The 12,502-nt window shown below is 45.0% G+C and overlaps 1 protein-coding gene across 1 annotated transcript; it reads right to left on the bottom strand.

Moving 5' to 3' along the window:
• Window positions 1-11,203: 11,203 nt before the first annotated feature.
• LOC136505487 (thaumatin-like pathogenesis-related protein 4) lies at window positions 11,204-12,127 on the bottom strand. Its single transcript, XM_066500646.1, has one exon. The coding sequence runs from the start codon at window positions 12,054-12,056 to the stop codon at window positions 11,538-11,540; it is 519 nt and encodes a 172-aa protein (XP_066356743.1). The 5' UTR covers window positions 12,057-12,127; the 3' UTR covers window positions 11,204-11,537.
• Window positions 12,128-12,502: the final 375 nt, after the last annotated feature.

Consider the following 12,502-nt stretch of genomic DNA (forward strand, 5'->3'; position numbering starts at 1 on the left):
TATAATGTATATCTAGATACGTATCAGAAGCATGTATCTAGAAAAACAAAAAAGTAGTGAGGTGAGCAGTTAGAGAGATGTGGTGGCCGTGGTGGCACTAGCAGCGAGTGCAGGAGGTGGGCGCCGGTCTCGGTGTAGGTACCGGCGAGAGGTCGCGGCCGTGCGACATGATGGCGACAGTGTTGGGATGGAAGAGTTACAGATGCGCTAATTACTCTCTTAGAATAACTAAACGTGTAGATGAAAGTACATATTTACCCCTCTACCTAATTTTGGATGTAGTTCTTGGCACACAAATTTAAGGTTCTGGTCCACAACTTAGGTTCTCCTCCTAATAGGTACCTCTCTAATTTTGGCCATTCGATCGATCTAGACTAATGAATGGCTATTATTACTTTCAAGCATTGTAAAATATCTTAAAAATAAAAATAGTAGAAGATGTGAGAAGTCATCCAAAATTGATTGCTACCATGTTGTATGTACCAATAACTAAAAGTAGTAGACCTAATGGATCCTCAATTCCAGCACATAAATTTGGCAAAGGTTAATGACTACCAATTTTGCAGTTCCTTAAACTGAAATATAGAATTATACAATCTATTTGAGGCTATAGCGATCATTGCTATCAGAGAGCAAATGATACTTTAATAACTGCCAACTTCACAAAGTGTGAAATACAACTATATATATGATATATCTATTATACATTAATAGGCGAGAATTTACCTCTTTCTATATATCAGAGGTCTTCTTAACCATGGCACTTATTTAGACTACATTATTTTGCTATAAAGTTCAACTGTGTAACCCTCCAAACATAAGGTTAAGTCTGATTGAAAAATACAAAGAGATACAACATGAAGAGCTGTTGTGCCAACCTTTTGTATGTGATGGCAATCTTGTCCTTCGTTCTTTTTGTGTGCCTTCCTTTCCCTTGTAAGTTTACATCAACATCTTGTCTTTTGGTTAACTTGTATGTGTGTGTGTATTGTCTCCTGATGTACTGATGGAAAAAAAAATCTCCAATAGGTAGTCCGGCGCTCTCTAAGACTGGAGATAAACAAACCTACCAAAATAGTCCTACCAACAAGAAATTAAAAGGTTTTTTTGGTCAGGAACACATCGGTACCTCCTGAGACCAAGTTCACTATTACATTCTGTGCTAACTATACATGTGATGGGAACCGTGACTGCTATTGCTGTTTGCACGATGGGAATGATATTTGCTACTGGACAAGGGATGATTGTCAGGCTGAGTGCCCCGCATGCACCCCTCATTGCCCACCATAGCCACAGCCTCGAACAGCATTGATGCAAGGCCGTCCATAATCTTTCTAAAGGTCTATCATTAATGGAGGGAAAATAATTGTTGATGTAATGGTGTTGAATAAATATAATCATGGTGTTCTGATCAGTGGGCTGATGGTTTGCAATATATGTTACTGCAATGACGTGAAGTGCAATATATAAATCGTTCATAAATGTGAGGCTCTGATCTATGGGCTAACCGATTCTTATAACAAATCAAAATAGCCAACGCTTGCTCAATTGTAAAACGAGAATACCACTAAATGAAGTACTTAGGGATTCCCATCAGTGATAAGACTATCAGAAACGGGAATAGTACCTAGGGATGCAAGATGAGTTATCCGCGAACATGCAATAAGCGCTCACGTCGCCCTCTGCACGGGCGGCTCGGGCGGCAGCAACCCTAGCTGCTGCCGCCAACCACCGTCCCCTCTCTTCCCCTCGCCGCTGCCAGAGGGTGCTCCCGAGAAGCCCACGCAGCCCCCTAGGACGGCAGCGGCAAGGCACTCGCCCAGGTGTCGCGAGCTGCTCCGTGTGGGGCGTCGCCGCGACTTCCGCGGCCGAAACGGTGGCTCTCGACGGCATTAGGTGGCAGATCCAACTCCGCTTCGACCGGATCCGACTCTCCTTGAAGCAAATCGACATGCTCAGGTCCTCTTCCAGGTGTAGGTGCGGTGGCTCGGGTTCCTCTGCGTAGCTGCCGAAGTGCTCGTCGAGGTGCAGCTCCGCTTCCTCAATGTCCAGTGGCGAGCACCACCACCCCCCAATCCCCCCTCCTCTTCCCTCCTCCACACCATTTTTTCTCCAGCGGCCATGGTCAGGGCACACGAGGAGGCGGATCCCGGCCCCCTGAGCCGTATCTGACCTCTCCTATGCTGGATCTGTGGCAGGCAGGTCAGGCTCGATGGCGGTCGGCCAGGCGGCGCGCCCGCAACCAGTCCTTCCCCACGCGCAATGGAGCTGCTGGCCAAGGCGCACGTGCTGGGCTGTGCCGGGAAGCTGCAGCGGCACCGAGGGTCCGCGATGAGCTCCCCCGTCACCGGCGCGCTACACTGGTGGATTTGCCCCACGGCCTCACCAACTCTCGGCTCGACACCGTCCGCTCAGCGATGTAAGTGGTTGAGGCGTTGGGCGTAGGGTTCAACAATGGAGCGACGATTGTCGGTGCGCACCTCCCATCGTCGCGGGTGAGTCCGAACGGCTCCGCGAGGTGTGGCAGCGACTAGCACTGCCGGTGCGTACCTCCCATCATCGCGCGCGAGTCTGAATAGCTCCACAAGGTGTGGCGGCGACTTGCATTGCCGGTGCGCGCCTCCCATCGACACGAGCGAGTCCGAACGGCTCCGCTAGCGTGGCGGCAACTGGCACTGCCGGTGGCGCCTCCCATCGTCGCGGGCAAGTCCGAACAGCTCCACGAAAGTGTGGCGGCGACTGGCACTGCCGTTGAGCACTAGCAAAGGTTCTGAGCGAAAGTTCAGCTCAGATTAGTTTGGGCTAGCGACAAGGATCTCCTTCTTGAAGGCGTCACTGAAGAACCTCTTGCACTGCTTCCGCATGGTTGACTCTTTCAACCACTTGGCACAAGGCTCGGGTGAAAGCCTTGTCAAGCTTCCACGGCGTCGTCTCTTGTTGCTTGGCTGACGATGACTACATATGTTGTTGTGTCATCCACCTCCCTGAAGGCACCGTCGAAGAGTCCCTATGCTTTGGTGTTATAATTTTCTTTCTCTCTTTTCTTTGATGTATTTGTGGACACGCCACAGTCTAGCCCTTATGCTGGGGTTGTTATATTGGTTTTAGTCCGGTTTTCCAAAATTAACCAGATGACTATGGTTTTTGCCTCGTTCCCTAGAAACAAGACCGTTGATGATTAATCAATATATCCAGGCCGGCAAGCTCTCCCCTCTGTGCTTCGCATAAAAAAAAACCCCTGCAATAGGCTTCATTTTATGGGCTACGTGCATAACCCGCAAAAACTAAATCTATTTGTGGGTTCGCAGATAACCTGCCTCTCACTGGTAGAGAACCGAGCTTTACTCCCGGTGGGGAACCCCCTCTAGCCCCGGTTCCCCACCCGGGAGCAATCATCCGGGACTAAAGGGGGGTCCTTTAGTCCCGGGTCAGGAACCGGGACTAAAGGAGGACCTTTAGTCCCGGTGGGTAACACCAACCGGGACTAAAGGTTTTTTTCTTTTTTCTTTTCTTTTCATTTTTTTGTTTTCTTTTCAAAATAGGTTTTCGAAGTCGTATTGTACGCTGCTAATTATACATTTATACGCGCGTATAGTTTGTTTCGGTTCAAGCACAATGAACGTATTAAATCACACAATTCAAGCATAGAAATAGAAATATATATATATATATATATATATATATATATATATATATATATATATATATATATATATATATATATATATATGCATGCATGCATCATATATATATTTACATGCATGCATGCATATGTGTATTTTACATTATATTATTTCATGTGCATATATTACAAAAGATTGCATTACAGTTGTTGTGACATAACAAGTTTCCTCTCATCCTCTAGCTTGGCTTCAATGGCAGTGTTGGGTCGAAGTAGAACTCGCCCTTGGAATCGATGACCTGCTCATTAAAAAATCCGGCTATAGACTCTTGAATTGCTTTGATTTGGTCTTGCCGTATGACCTTTTCCTCCGACCATCGAGTCTACAGGTTTGAATTAAAGGAAAATAAATTAATATATGTACATATATATATAAAGACATAGTAACACAATCAATAATAATAATTAAATGAATATATAGTGTATTTTTAACGTACTTTGAGTCTCTCTGTAGGAGTTCTTTGGGAGACCACCTTGATAAACTTGCAAACATAGTAACCACAGTAGTTGTTCCCCTGTTCCTGCCTCAGACACCACTTTACGAGAAAAAGATTTGTCATCCAATCTGGTGATCCGGTGAAAGCTATATGTTTAATTAATAAAGATGATGCGATTCAGGGGACTTACTTTCAAAGGGATTACATTCAGTGGCGCTTTGCATTTTTCCATGTGTTGCTTCTCAATAAAGGTTTTCCAAACACTGCCCAATAAAAAATTTGCCACATCATCGATATAGTTAATCATCATGTTTGTGTGTATATATAGTTGCTAGAGATCCCGAAATTACCTCTGGATAATATCTATCATATCTTGGTAGTCTTGTTGTGGTTTTCTCATCGAGTCATAGATTATCAAGTGACTTTTCACCAGATCGATGTCCATCAATATCTAGTGATTGCTGCATGTGTTTATAGGATATAACGCATAATACTCATTAATTAACTAGAATCAACATATGAGCCATTAAGGATGATCGACATGATTAACACTCACTTGAAGTTATAGGGAAAGAGTATATCCTTCTTGTGGCGTTGGTTCACTAAGAAGTTCATGAGGTTACTCTCTGACTCATTCTTCCAATTAGTCTTTGGAGTAATTGGGTCTTTGAATACTATATGGGGATCAACAAAACCAATTTCATTGCAGCCTTCCTTTCTGAGCTCTGTCATTGTAAATCTACATATATATAGTACTTGTTAGGATAATTTATATGCATATACACACATATGATGAGTTTAATAATAGATCGGAAGAATTATTACTTACAGGCAATAGCAGCTAATGATAACTTTGTCCAGAGAGGTCAGGTGGCATAGTTGATGAAATTTTGCAAAGTCAACATACATAACATCATCGCCACGGAACCAATGTTCGTCTCTAATTCTGACACCAACGTAGAAGTCTCCACTGGTAGACGCCTGCATGTACCACTTGTTTAGCAGGTACATTTGCGTCCCCAGATCAGATAAGGCTTGAGGGTTGTATAGACTCTGGCCTAGTACAAATTTTTTCTTCCAAATATCAACCTCCGCCGCACTCTCAATGTTTCCATCACCAAACATCTGGTAAAGGTCGAGACCAGTCTCATCAATAAATTCACCAAGGTGATCCAAATCGACATCCGGAGGTATGTTTGCCTGATGCATTAATCCTAAATTCGAACCATATTCATTACCAACAACTAGCGGGGGGATTGATTGGTGCGCTTGTTGTCCGAGTTGGGCAACTCCTTTCCCTGCCCGCTTCTTTTTCTATGCCGCCTCAATTGACTTGGTGAGAGTGCGGTCATAGTCCGATAACATTGATTTGGACGGCTTACGAGATTCCCGCTGTTGTTGCTGGTAAGAAGTCACATTTTTTCTTAGAATATCTGGAGCTATGAAGAAGTACGGTTTCTCCGGGTTTCTCCTTGCTTCTTGATTCATTTTAAGATTGTCATAGAATCTAGACATGTCTTTTTTATATGCATCAGTTCCTTCTTCCTTCTCTTCAGATATTATTTTGGGAATAACCCTTAGTTTCACGGTGGCTTTCTTTGTAGGCGGGGACTGGTTCTTCGTTTGAGGGGCTGGCCTCTTGCTAGGCTTCTTGGTAGGCGGGGGCGGGGGAGGCGTTGGAGACCTCCTTGGAGGTGTTGGCAGCGGCGTTGGAGACCTCCTTGGAGGTGGCGGCTACGGCGTTGGAGACCTCCTTGGAGATGGTGTGGATGCAGCCTCGTCTTCCAACACAATGTCATCGTACAGAGCACTATGATGATCTGGCGATTGAACAATTGGATTTAGGTTGGGGGAGGATCTGCTACAAAAAAAGGAATGACATATTATTATGAGCAGATTGTTAATTATTTAAGCCAATACAAATTAATGATGTAGTGTTTTCATCCGCACGTACCTATGGTGAGGTAGTTCAGGAGGTGGTGGAGCCGACATCCCTGGAATGATGATGTAGCGCTTGCGCCATAGAATGAATGTCTTCTTCGCTTCTCCTAGAGTCTTCTCACCATCACCTCCAGGAATGTCAAGAGGCAAATCACTAAAACCTTTTTCAGCTTTATCTACCGAGATGGTAGCATATCCTTCTTGGATTATATTCCCATGAATCCTTGGTGTCTTGGTTCGGTCGATAGGATTAACAAGACCGATAGCCACCTTGATTGTGGAATTCTCCTTCGGAATGTGTAGCTCACACGTTGTACAAGGTTCAGTGACGTCATCCACAGGGAAGCGCAGTCCTGTGTCCCCTTGATTTGGTATCTCCGTGGAAGCGCAACTGCTTTTCAACTGAACAGATTGGCTAATATTGATTCCTGGCTCTGATGCCTGCTTGCTTGCACTCACTGCTATTTGCACTTGCCTTCTGATTTCCTCCTGCATTCTCGCTTCAAGGTTTTTTTCCCGCTCCTGTGCTTCACGCACCGCTTCCTCCAACCTCTGGAGCCGCTGTGCCTCTTCTTTCTTCTTTCTCTGGCGACTTTTGTAGGAAGGTCTGTCCTGAGGGAATCCATGCTCCCACGAGACACTTCCTTTGCCTCTAGTTCGGCCACCATGTTCAATAGTCCCGATGGCGTATGTCAGCTCATCCTTCTCTCTGTTGAGCCTGAACGCACCACTAGCAGTAGCTCTCTGAGCATAAAACAATCTTTCTGCTGCTTCTTGCAGTCTTGCGCCATAAACGCACTTCCCTATCTTCTGGTCTAGTGTTCCCCCATGAGCGAAAAACCAATTCTTTGCACGTTCTCCCCACTCGAGTGATTCTGGTCTAATACCCTTGGCAAGAAGGTCTACTTCCATTTTGTTCCACTTCTTAATGGCAGTCGGGTAGCCACCTGATCCCAAGTTATGGTGGTATGTCTTCTATTGGGCATTACGTTGGTTCTTTATCACCCGACTCACACCCTCTTCCGAAGTCTTGTACTGTACAAACTCATCCCAATAGGGCCTCTGCTTTGAGATCGGGCCTGGGACAGCAAAATCTGGTGCTATGTTCTTCTTGACATACGTCGTGTATAGGTGTTTCTTCCAAGTCTGAAACTGGGTGGCCATCTTCTTCATTGCCCAATCCCTAACTCGCTCCTTCAATTCATCACCATCTATTATATCATCATAACCATCTGTTTGGAGCGTGAAATGTACCTTAAGACATCTTTCCAAATTAACGCCTTGTCACGATCGGAGACAAAACTGATATGAGGAGCATTGGTCTTCTTCTTCTATTCACGGGTACTAATCGGGAGCCGGTCCCGTACAAGGTAACCACAGTGGTGCACAAATTTCATTTTATTCGGCCCCCTCGGTTCTCATGTTTCCACATTGAATGAGAGGAAGGCCCGGCCTAAGTCGCTTTGGAAACCCATGAGAGGCCGAGGACCCGGAAGCAGTTGCCATCTACTCTCTAAACTCATTTTTTAATACACTATAAATTTCTCATTTTATAAACAAATAAAATTAAGAAGCTATAAAATTATCTATATCTCTACACTCATTTTTTAATACACTATAGCTCAAAAACATGTTTTAATAAATAACCATCCGTACTAGTTGAACTTGCTTACGTGATCATCTCGGCGAGCATTTCTCCACCGGACGGCACCGTACTTGGCCACGGAAGAGCTCCAATTCTACGAGGAAGGAAACACGGTTTTCCACGACCGTTGCCGCTCTCCCTCGTTGAATCAAAGCTCCTCCTTGACGTTCGTTACCGCTCGGCAGAGAACATGCTCGCCGAAATGAACACGGTCCGCTAGTTCAACTAGTACGGATTTTCTATAATTTTCTAACTATTTTCTAAGTTTTTCATTTCATAAAAAGTTAAAATAAAAAGTACGGTGATTGACAGACTACTACGACGATATCGGGACATGTGAATAAATAACCATCCGTACTAGTTGAACTTGCTTACGTGATCATCTCGGTGAGCATTTCTCCAACGGACAGCACCGTACTTGGTCAAGGAAGAGCTCCGATTCTACGAGGAAGGGAACACGGTCTTCCACGACCGTTGTCGCTCTCCCTCGTAGAATCAAAGCTCCTCCTTGATGTCCGTTACCGCTCGACAGAGAACATGCTCGCCGAGCTGAACACGGTCCGCAAGTTCAACTAGTACGGATTTTCTATAATTTTCTAACTATTTTCTAAGTTTTTCATTTCATAAAAAGTTAAAATAAAAAGTATGGTCGCCGAGATGAACACGGTCCGCAAGTTCAACTAGCTACTTTAACCTTCTTTCATGTAAATATGCAAGCTTGAAGTGATTTTGAGCTCAAATTGATTACAAATGAAAAAAACCACAATAAAGAACCATATATATATAGTGAACAACATGAGATAAGACAATGGTGAAAAATGAGAGTATGAGATTGGTAACCTTTACAACTGAAGAATCGACGGAGAAATCGAAGAAATCGACGGAGGAATCGAAGAATGGATGGAGGAACAATGGAGTGAGGGAGGAAGCAAGAACACTACTGCAGTGAGCTTCAAAATGTGATGAGCTCGGGCTCGGGGAGAAAGGAGATGGCCGGGATATATAAAGGAGGGACCTTTAGTCCCGGTTGGTGGCTCCAACCGGGACTAAAGGTAACTTTCCAACCCCGGGCGCAGCCACGGCCCGGGAGTAGACCTTTACTCCCGATTGGAGCCACCAACCGGGAGTAAAAGTATACCTTTAGTCCCGGTTGGTGGCTCCAACCGGGACTAAAGGTCCCTGCCACCTCTGTCTGGCGCAGTAGCCGTTGGGCAGGGACCTTTAGTCCCGGTTGGAGCCACCAACCGGGACTAAAGGTATCTCTAGTCCCGGGCGCACAAAATTTCGAGACTAGAGTCCATTTTGGCCGAGGATCAAAGGTCTGTTCTCTACTAGCTCCAAGACATTATCATTGTGAGAGGCCTGAGCCCAAATCCTATGAAACATATATTTATATAAAAATTCAGTGATCAGTCTCCTGCTGCAATACTGTCGCTCTCTCACCCAGCCAAACTTTCTTCCACAGACAGACCAAATTCGTATCCGTGTTCATGGAATTCCCAATGTATGTGGAATTCCAATGCATGCATGTGTACTCTGTTGACCGGCTATTCTGGGCACGTACATTACAAGACATATATTAGTCTGATCCGATCCAAAGCGCAGACCTATATGACTTTGGCATTCTTTAATCTGATCAATATCTTTCGCCTGCAAAGCATTCTTTAAATTGACCTTACAGCTTTCAAAATTTGACCCACAAAGAATGACTCTGTAGTCTAGGGTCCCACCTAGTTACTCCTTTACACCATCCACTTGGTCACAAGCATACTCCCCCTATGAAAAAACATTTATTTTCTTTATAGCAGAGAGGTCTTCCACAATTTTTCGGGCTAAACATGGTATGGCTGACTACCCCTGATGCTAGTTATGGCTGGATCTGTTCTAGAATAAGGATTTCGTCAACACTCTCATATGCACACCCATGAGAGTCTCTAGCCAAATCTACGTTGGTGTGGAATTTGGATAGCGATTTGGCTAAACAATCAGATACCCTGCAAGAGGGTTGACTACCGACTCGATGGTAGTCGGGAACCGGGTACCACAAAAGCCACTCTACATGCTCAGCTAGATGAAGATCGATAGCTGATAAAGGTACCACTCGTGATTGATATCCCTCGGAACAGTGTTTATAGTTTTGCAAATATATATCCTTTTCTCACCTCATCTTAATAGTCTTATTATTTAATGAACATTCTTTTGGGCACATGCATATATAAGTTAATTTACAAGATACTAGAGGAAGTGTAAGTACTTTAAATTTTTTATATTGAAGTAGTCAGCAATCAAGAACACCTTGAACAGATCGACAGTACGCATTCTTCTGAAATGTTATTGATATTGTAGTAAAGAACACATGCATATGGACATGTTTTTCTTTGCAACTATTCCTTCTAAATACCTTACAGCTGCATGTGGTTAAGAGTTCTTCAGAGTTTGTCCTTGGTGGTGGCACATGCCAGGTACGTAGTGCCTGCACTCGCTTCGGTCCGTAGGCTGAGCTGGTAGCTAAACCGAGAAAATTTGCTATTTGCCATTGTAAAGAATGGGCTTTGCAAAATTGCCATCCAAAAGAATGACTTCGCCAAATTGTCAGCCTAAACATGTGTACCTTGATTTTGTTGCCACAATCCCCTCCTTTGCTTGTATTTTTTGGAATCCCTTCCACGTAAAAAGACATTACTGCCCTTCTGCCTAATTGACGTGAAGAGGGACTATTTATGATTACCTGCGCGCTCGCCGCCGCCACGCCACCTTGCTCAGCGCTGCCACGCCGTCACCCACACTCGCCGCGACCACGGCAGCCATCGGCATGACCACGGAGGAACTTGGAGCAATCTCGCCGCATATTGGATGAACTCGTTTAGGCTTAAATTATAGATTTGTGAGATGAACTCATTTAGGCTCAAATTATGGATGTGTGAGATGAACTCGTTTATACTCAGCATATGGATTCGGATATGAGCTCATTTTACTCCCCATTTATGAATTTGTGTGACAGACATATGCGTGCATATATTCTAATTATATTGCCCACCTGATTGTTTTTAAAAAAAAAACTAACCAAATGCATGCACAGTAGCTCCTACAGTAGCATGCAGGCCATTTGATTGGGATATGAACAAAAGGGCAGTAATGTCTTTTCGCGTGGAGGACAACAAAAAAAAAAGAAACAAAGAAGCTAAATAGGGATTATGGCAACAAAAACAAAGTATACATGTTTAGGTTGACAATTTTGCGAAGTCAATCTTTTGGATGGTAATTTTGCGAAGCCCATTCTTTGCAATGGCAAATAGCCAATTTTCTCAGCTGAACCAGTTGTTGTGTTCTTGTTTCTATCAAGTGTTGTAATCCCTCTCCTTTTTCCATCTTATCATGTACTTCTGTGACGTTCAAGGGTCGTCCCATGTACTAGGTATTCTGCACCCTCCATTCCCGGCTTCGCTGGCATCGGTGGAAAATTATTCAGGCAAAAAAAACTATTCCTCCTAAATTTAAACAGTAGCCTACTTTGTGAGATACATGGATATGTACATGTGCTGTGAATCCGGGGCAGGTGTCCACGTTTGTTGCACCATAAATGTTCTTACTAACTTTTTTCTATATAACTCATCATGGCACACTTTTTATTAAAAAATACACAACTTTATTCCCTAAATACGTTTTCAAATTTATTTAGAAAGTTTCTATGTATCCACTTATTATATTTTCTTTTCCACTCCTACGAAGATGGTGGGTAGAAATAATAACAATGTTGAACCTTCGTGTTCCTCAGAGACTCCACATGAATATCCTTAACGTGACCACCATCCGCCCGCCGCCTCAATCCTCATCATGGACAGAAGGTGAGCTGGTAGTTGCTGTTGCCGCTGCACCCAGGGGTCTTGGAATCGTCGTCCGGAAACCGGTACGCCTCCGGGCAGGTGGGGCTCGTGCACACCAGGCCAGCGCCGGTGCTGCAGGAGAAGGCCATGGGCAGGTTGTAGCCGTCAATCACGGAGATGTCGTAGAAATCCTCGGTACCGCCGATGCTGAACTCGGCCAGCGTCGTGGGTGGCTGCCCGGACACGGTGCAGTTGAGGGCGCCAGCGCAGTCGCCGGTGTTGCAGTGGCCGCTTCCTCCCACGAAGGAACAGCCGGTGCGGCCCCAGAACCTGCCGGTGGTGCCGGGGAGAACATCGACGGTCCACGTCTGTCCTGGCTCTAGCTGCGTGCCTCCGCCGACCGGGATGGCTGCCGGCCACACCGTGGAACTGCAGTTGTTTTTGACGGTGAAGGTGGCCGCGCTGGCACTGGCGGCGAAGGTTGCGACGAGGAGGAAGAGAACCGAGGACATGGAAGTGGACGCCATGGATGTAGTTGTCAATTATGTGCTGCTGCAATTTTCTCCTGGTGGGTGAGAGCGATGAAGCGTATGAGTAGAGCTGGGGGGCATGGGCGTGGATTTATTGGCGTTCCGGTAGAACGAAGGGTGGACAAGTCAATTGAGGTTTTCTGTTTTCAGATAATGGAGATGGAACTTCTTTGGTCGCATATATAGTTAGGTGTTTAACTAAAAAAGGCCTCAATTGTAATTTCTCTTTTCTAAGGAGCACTATTCGTGGCTGGTTTCCTTTTGGGAGCTGGGGCGGTGCAGTTTAAGAGAGGAGAGTTTAGCGTTTGTGGTTCATCGTTTAAGAGAGGAGAGTTTAAGATGTGCTAGGCTGTTTTCCCAGCAGCCACTCTCTATAGTTTCAGTAAAAGCAGGGCTTATGCCTCTGGTCTAAAAAAATATATAGGTGTTGCAATATAATCCAA

This window comes from Miscanthus floridulus, chromosome 14, assembly GCF_019320115.1.
Source record: "Miscanthus floridulus cultivar M001 chromosome 14, ASM1932011v1, whole genome shotgun sequence".
Classification (NCBI taxonomy): Eukaryota; Viridiplantae; Streptophyta; class Magnoliopsida; order Poales; family Poaceae; genus Miscanthus; species Miscanthus floridulus.

Coding starts and splice junctions, on each gene's coding strand:
- LOC136505487 (XM_066500646.1), bottom strand. CDS start 12,056: ATGGCGTCCACTTCCATGTCCTCGGTTCTCTTCCTCCTCGTCGCAACC.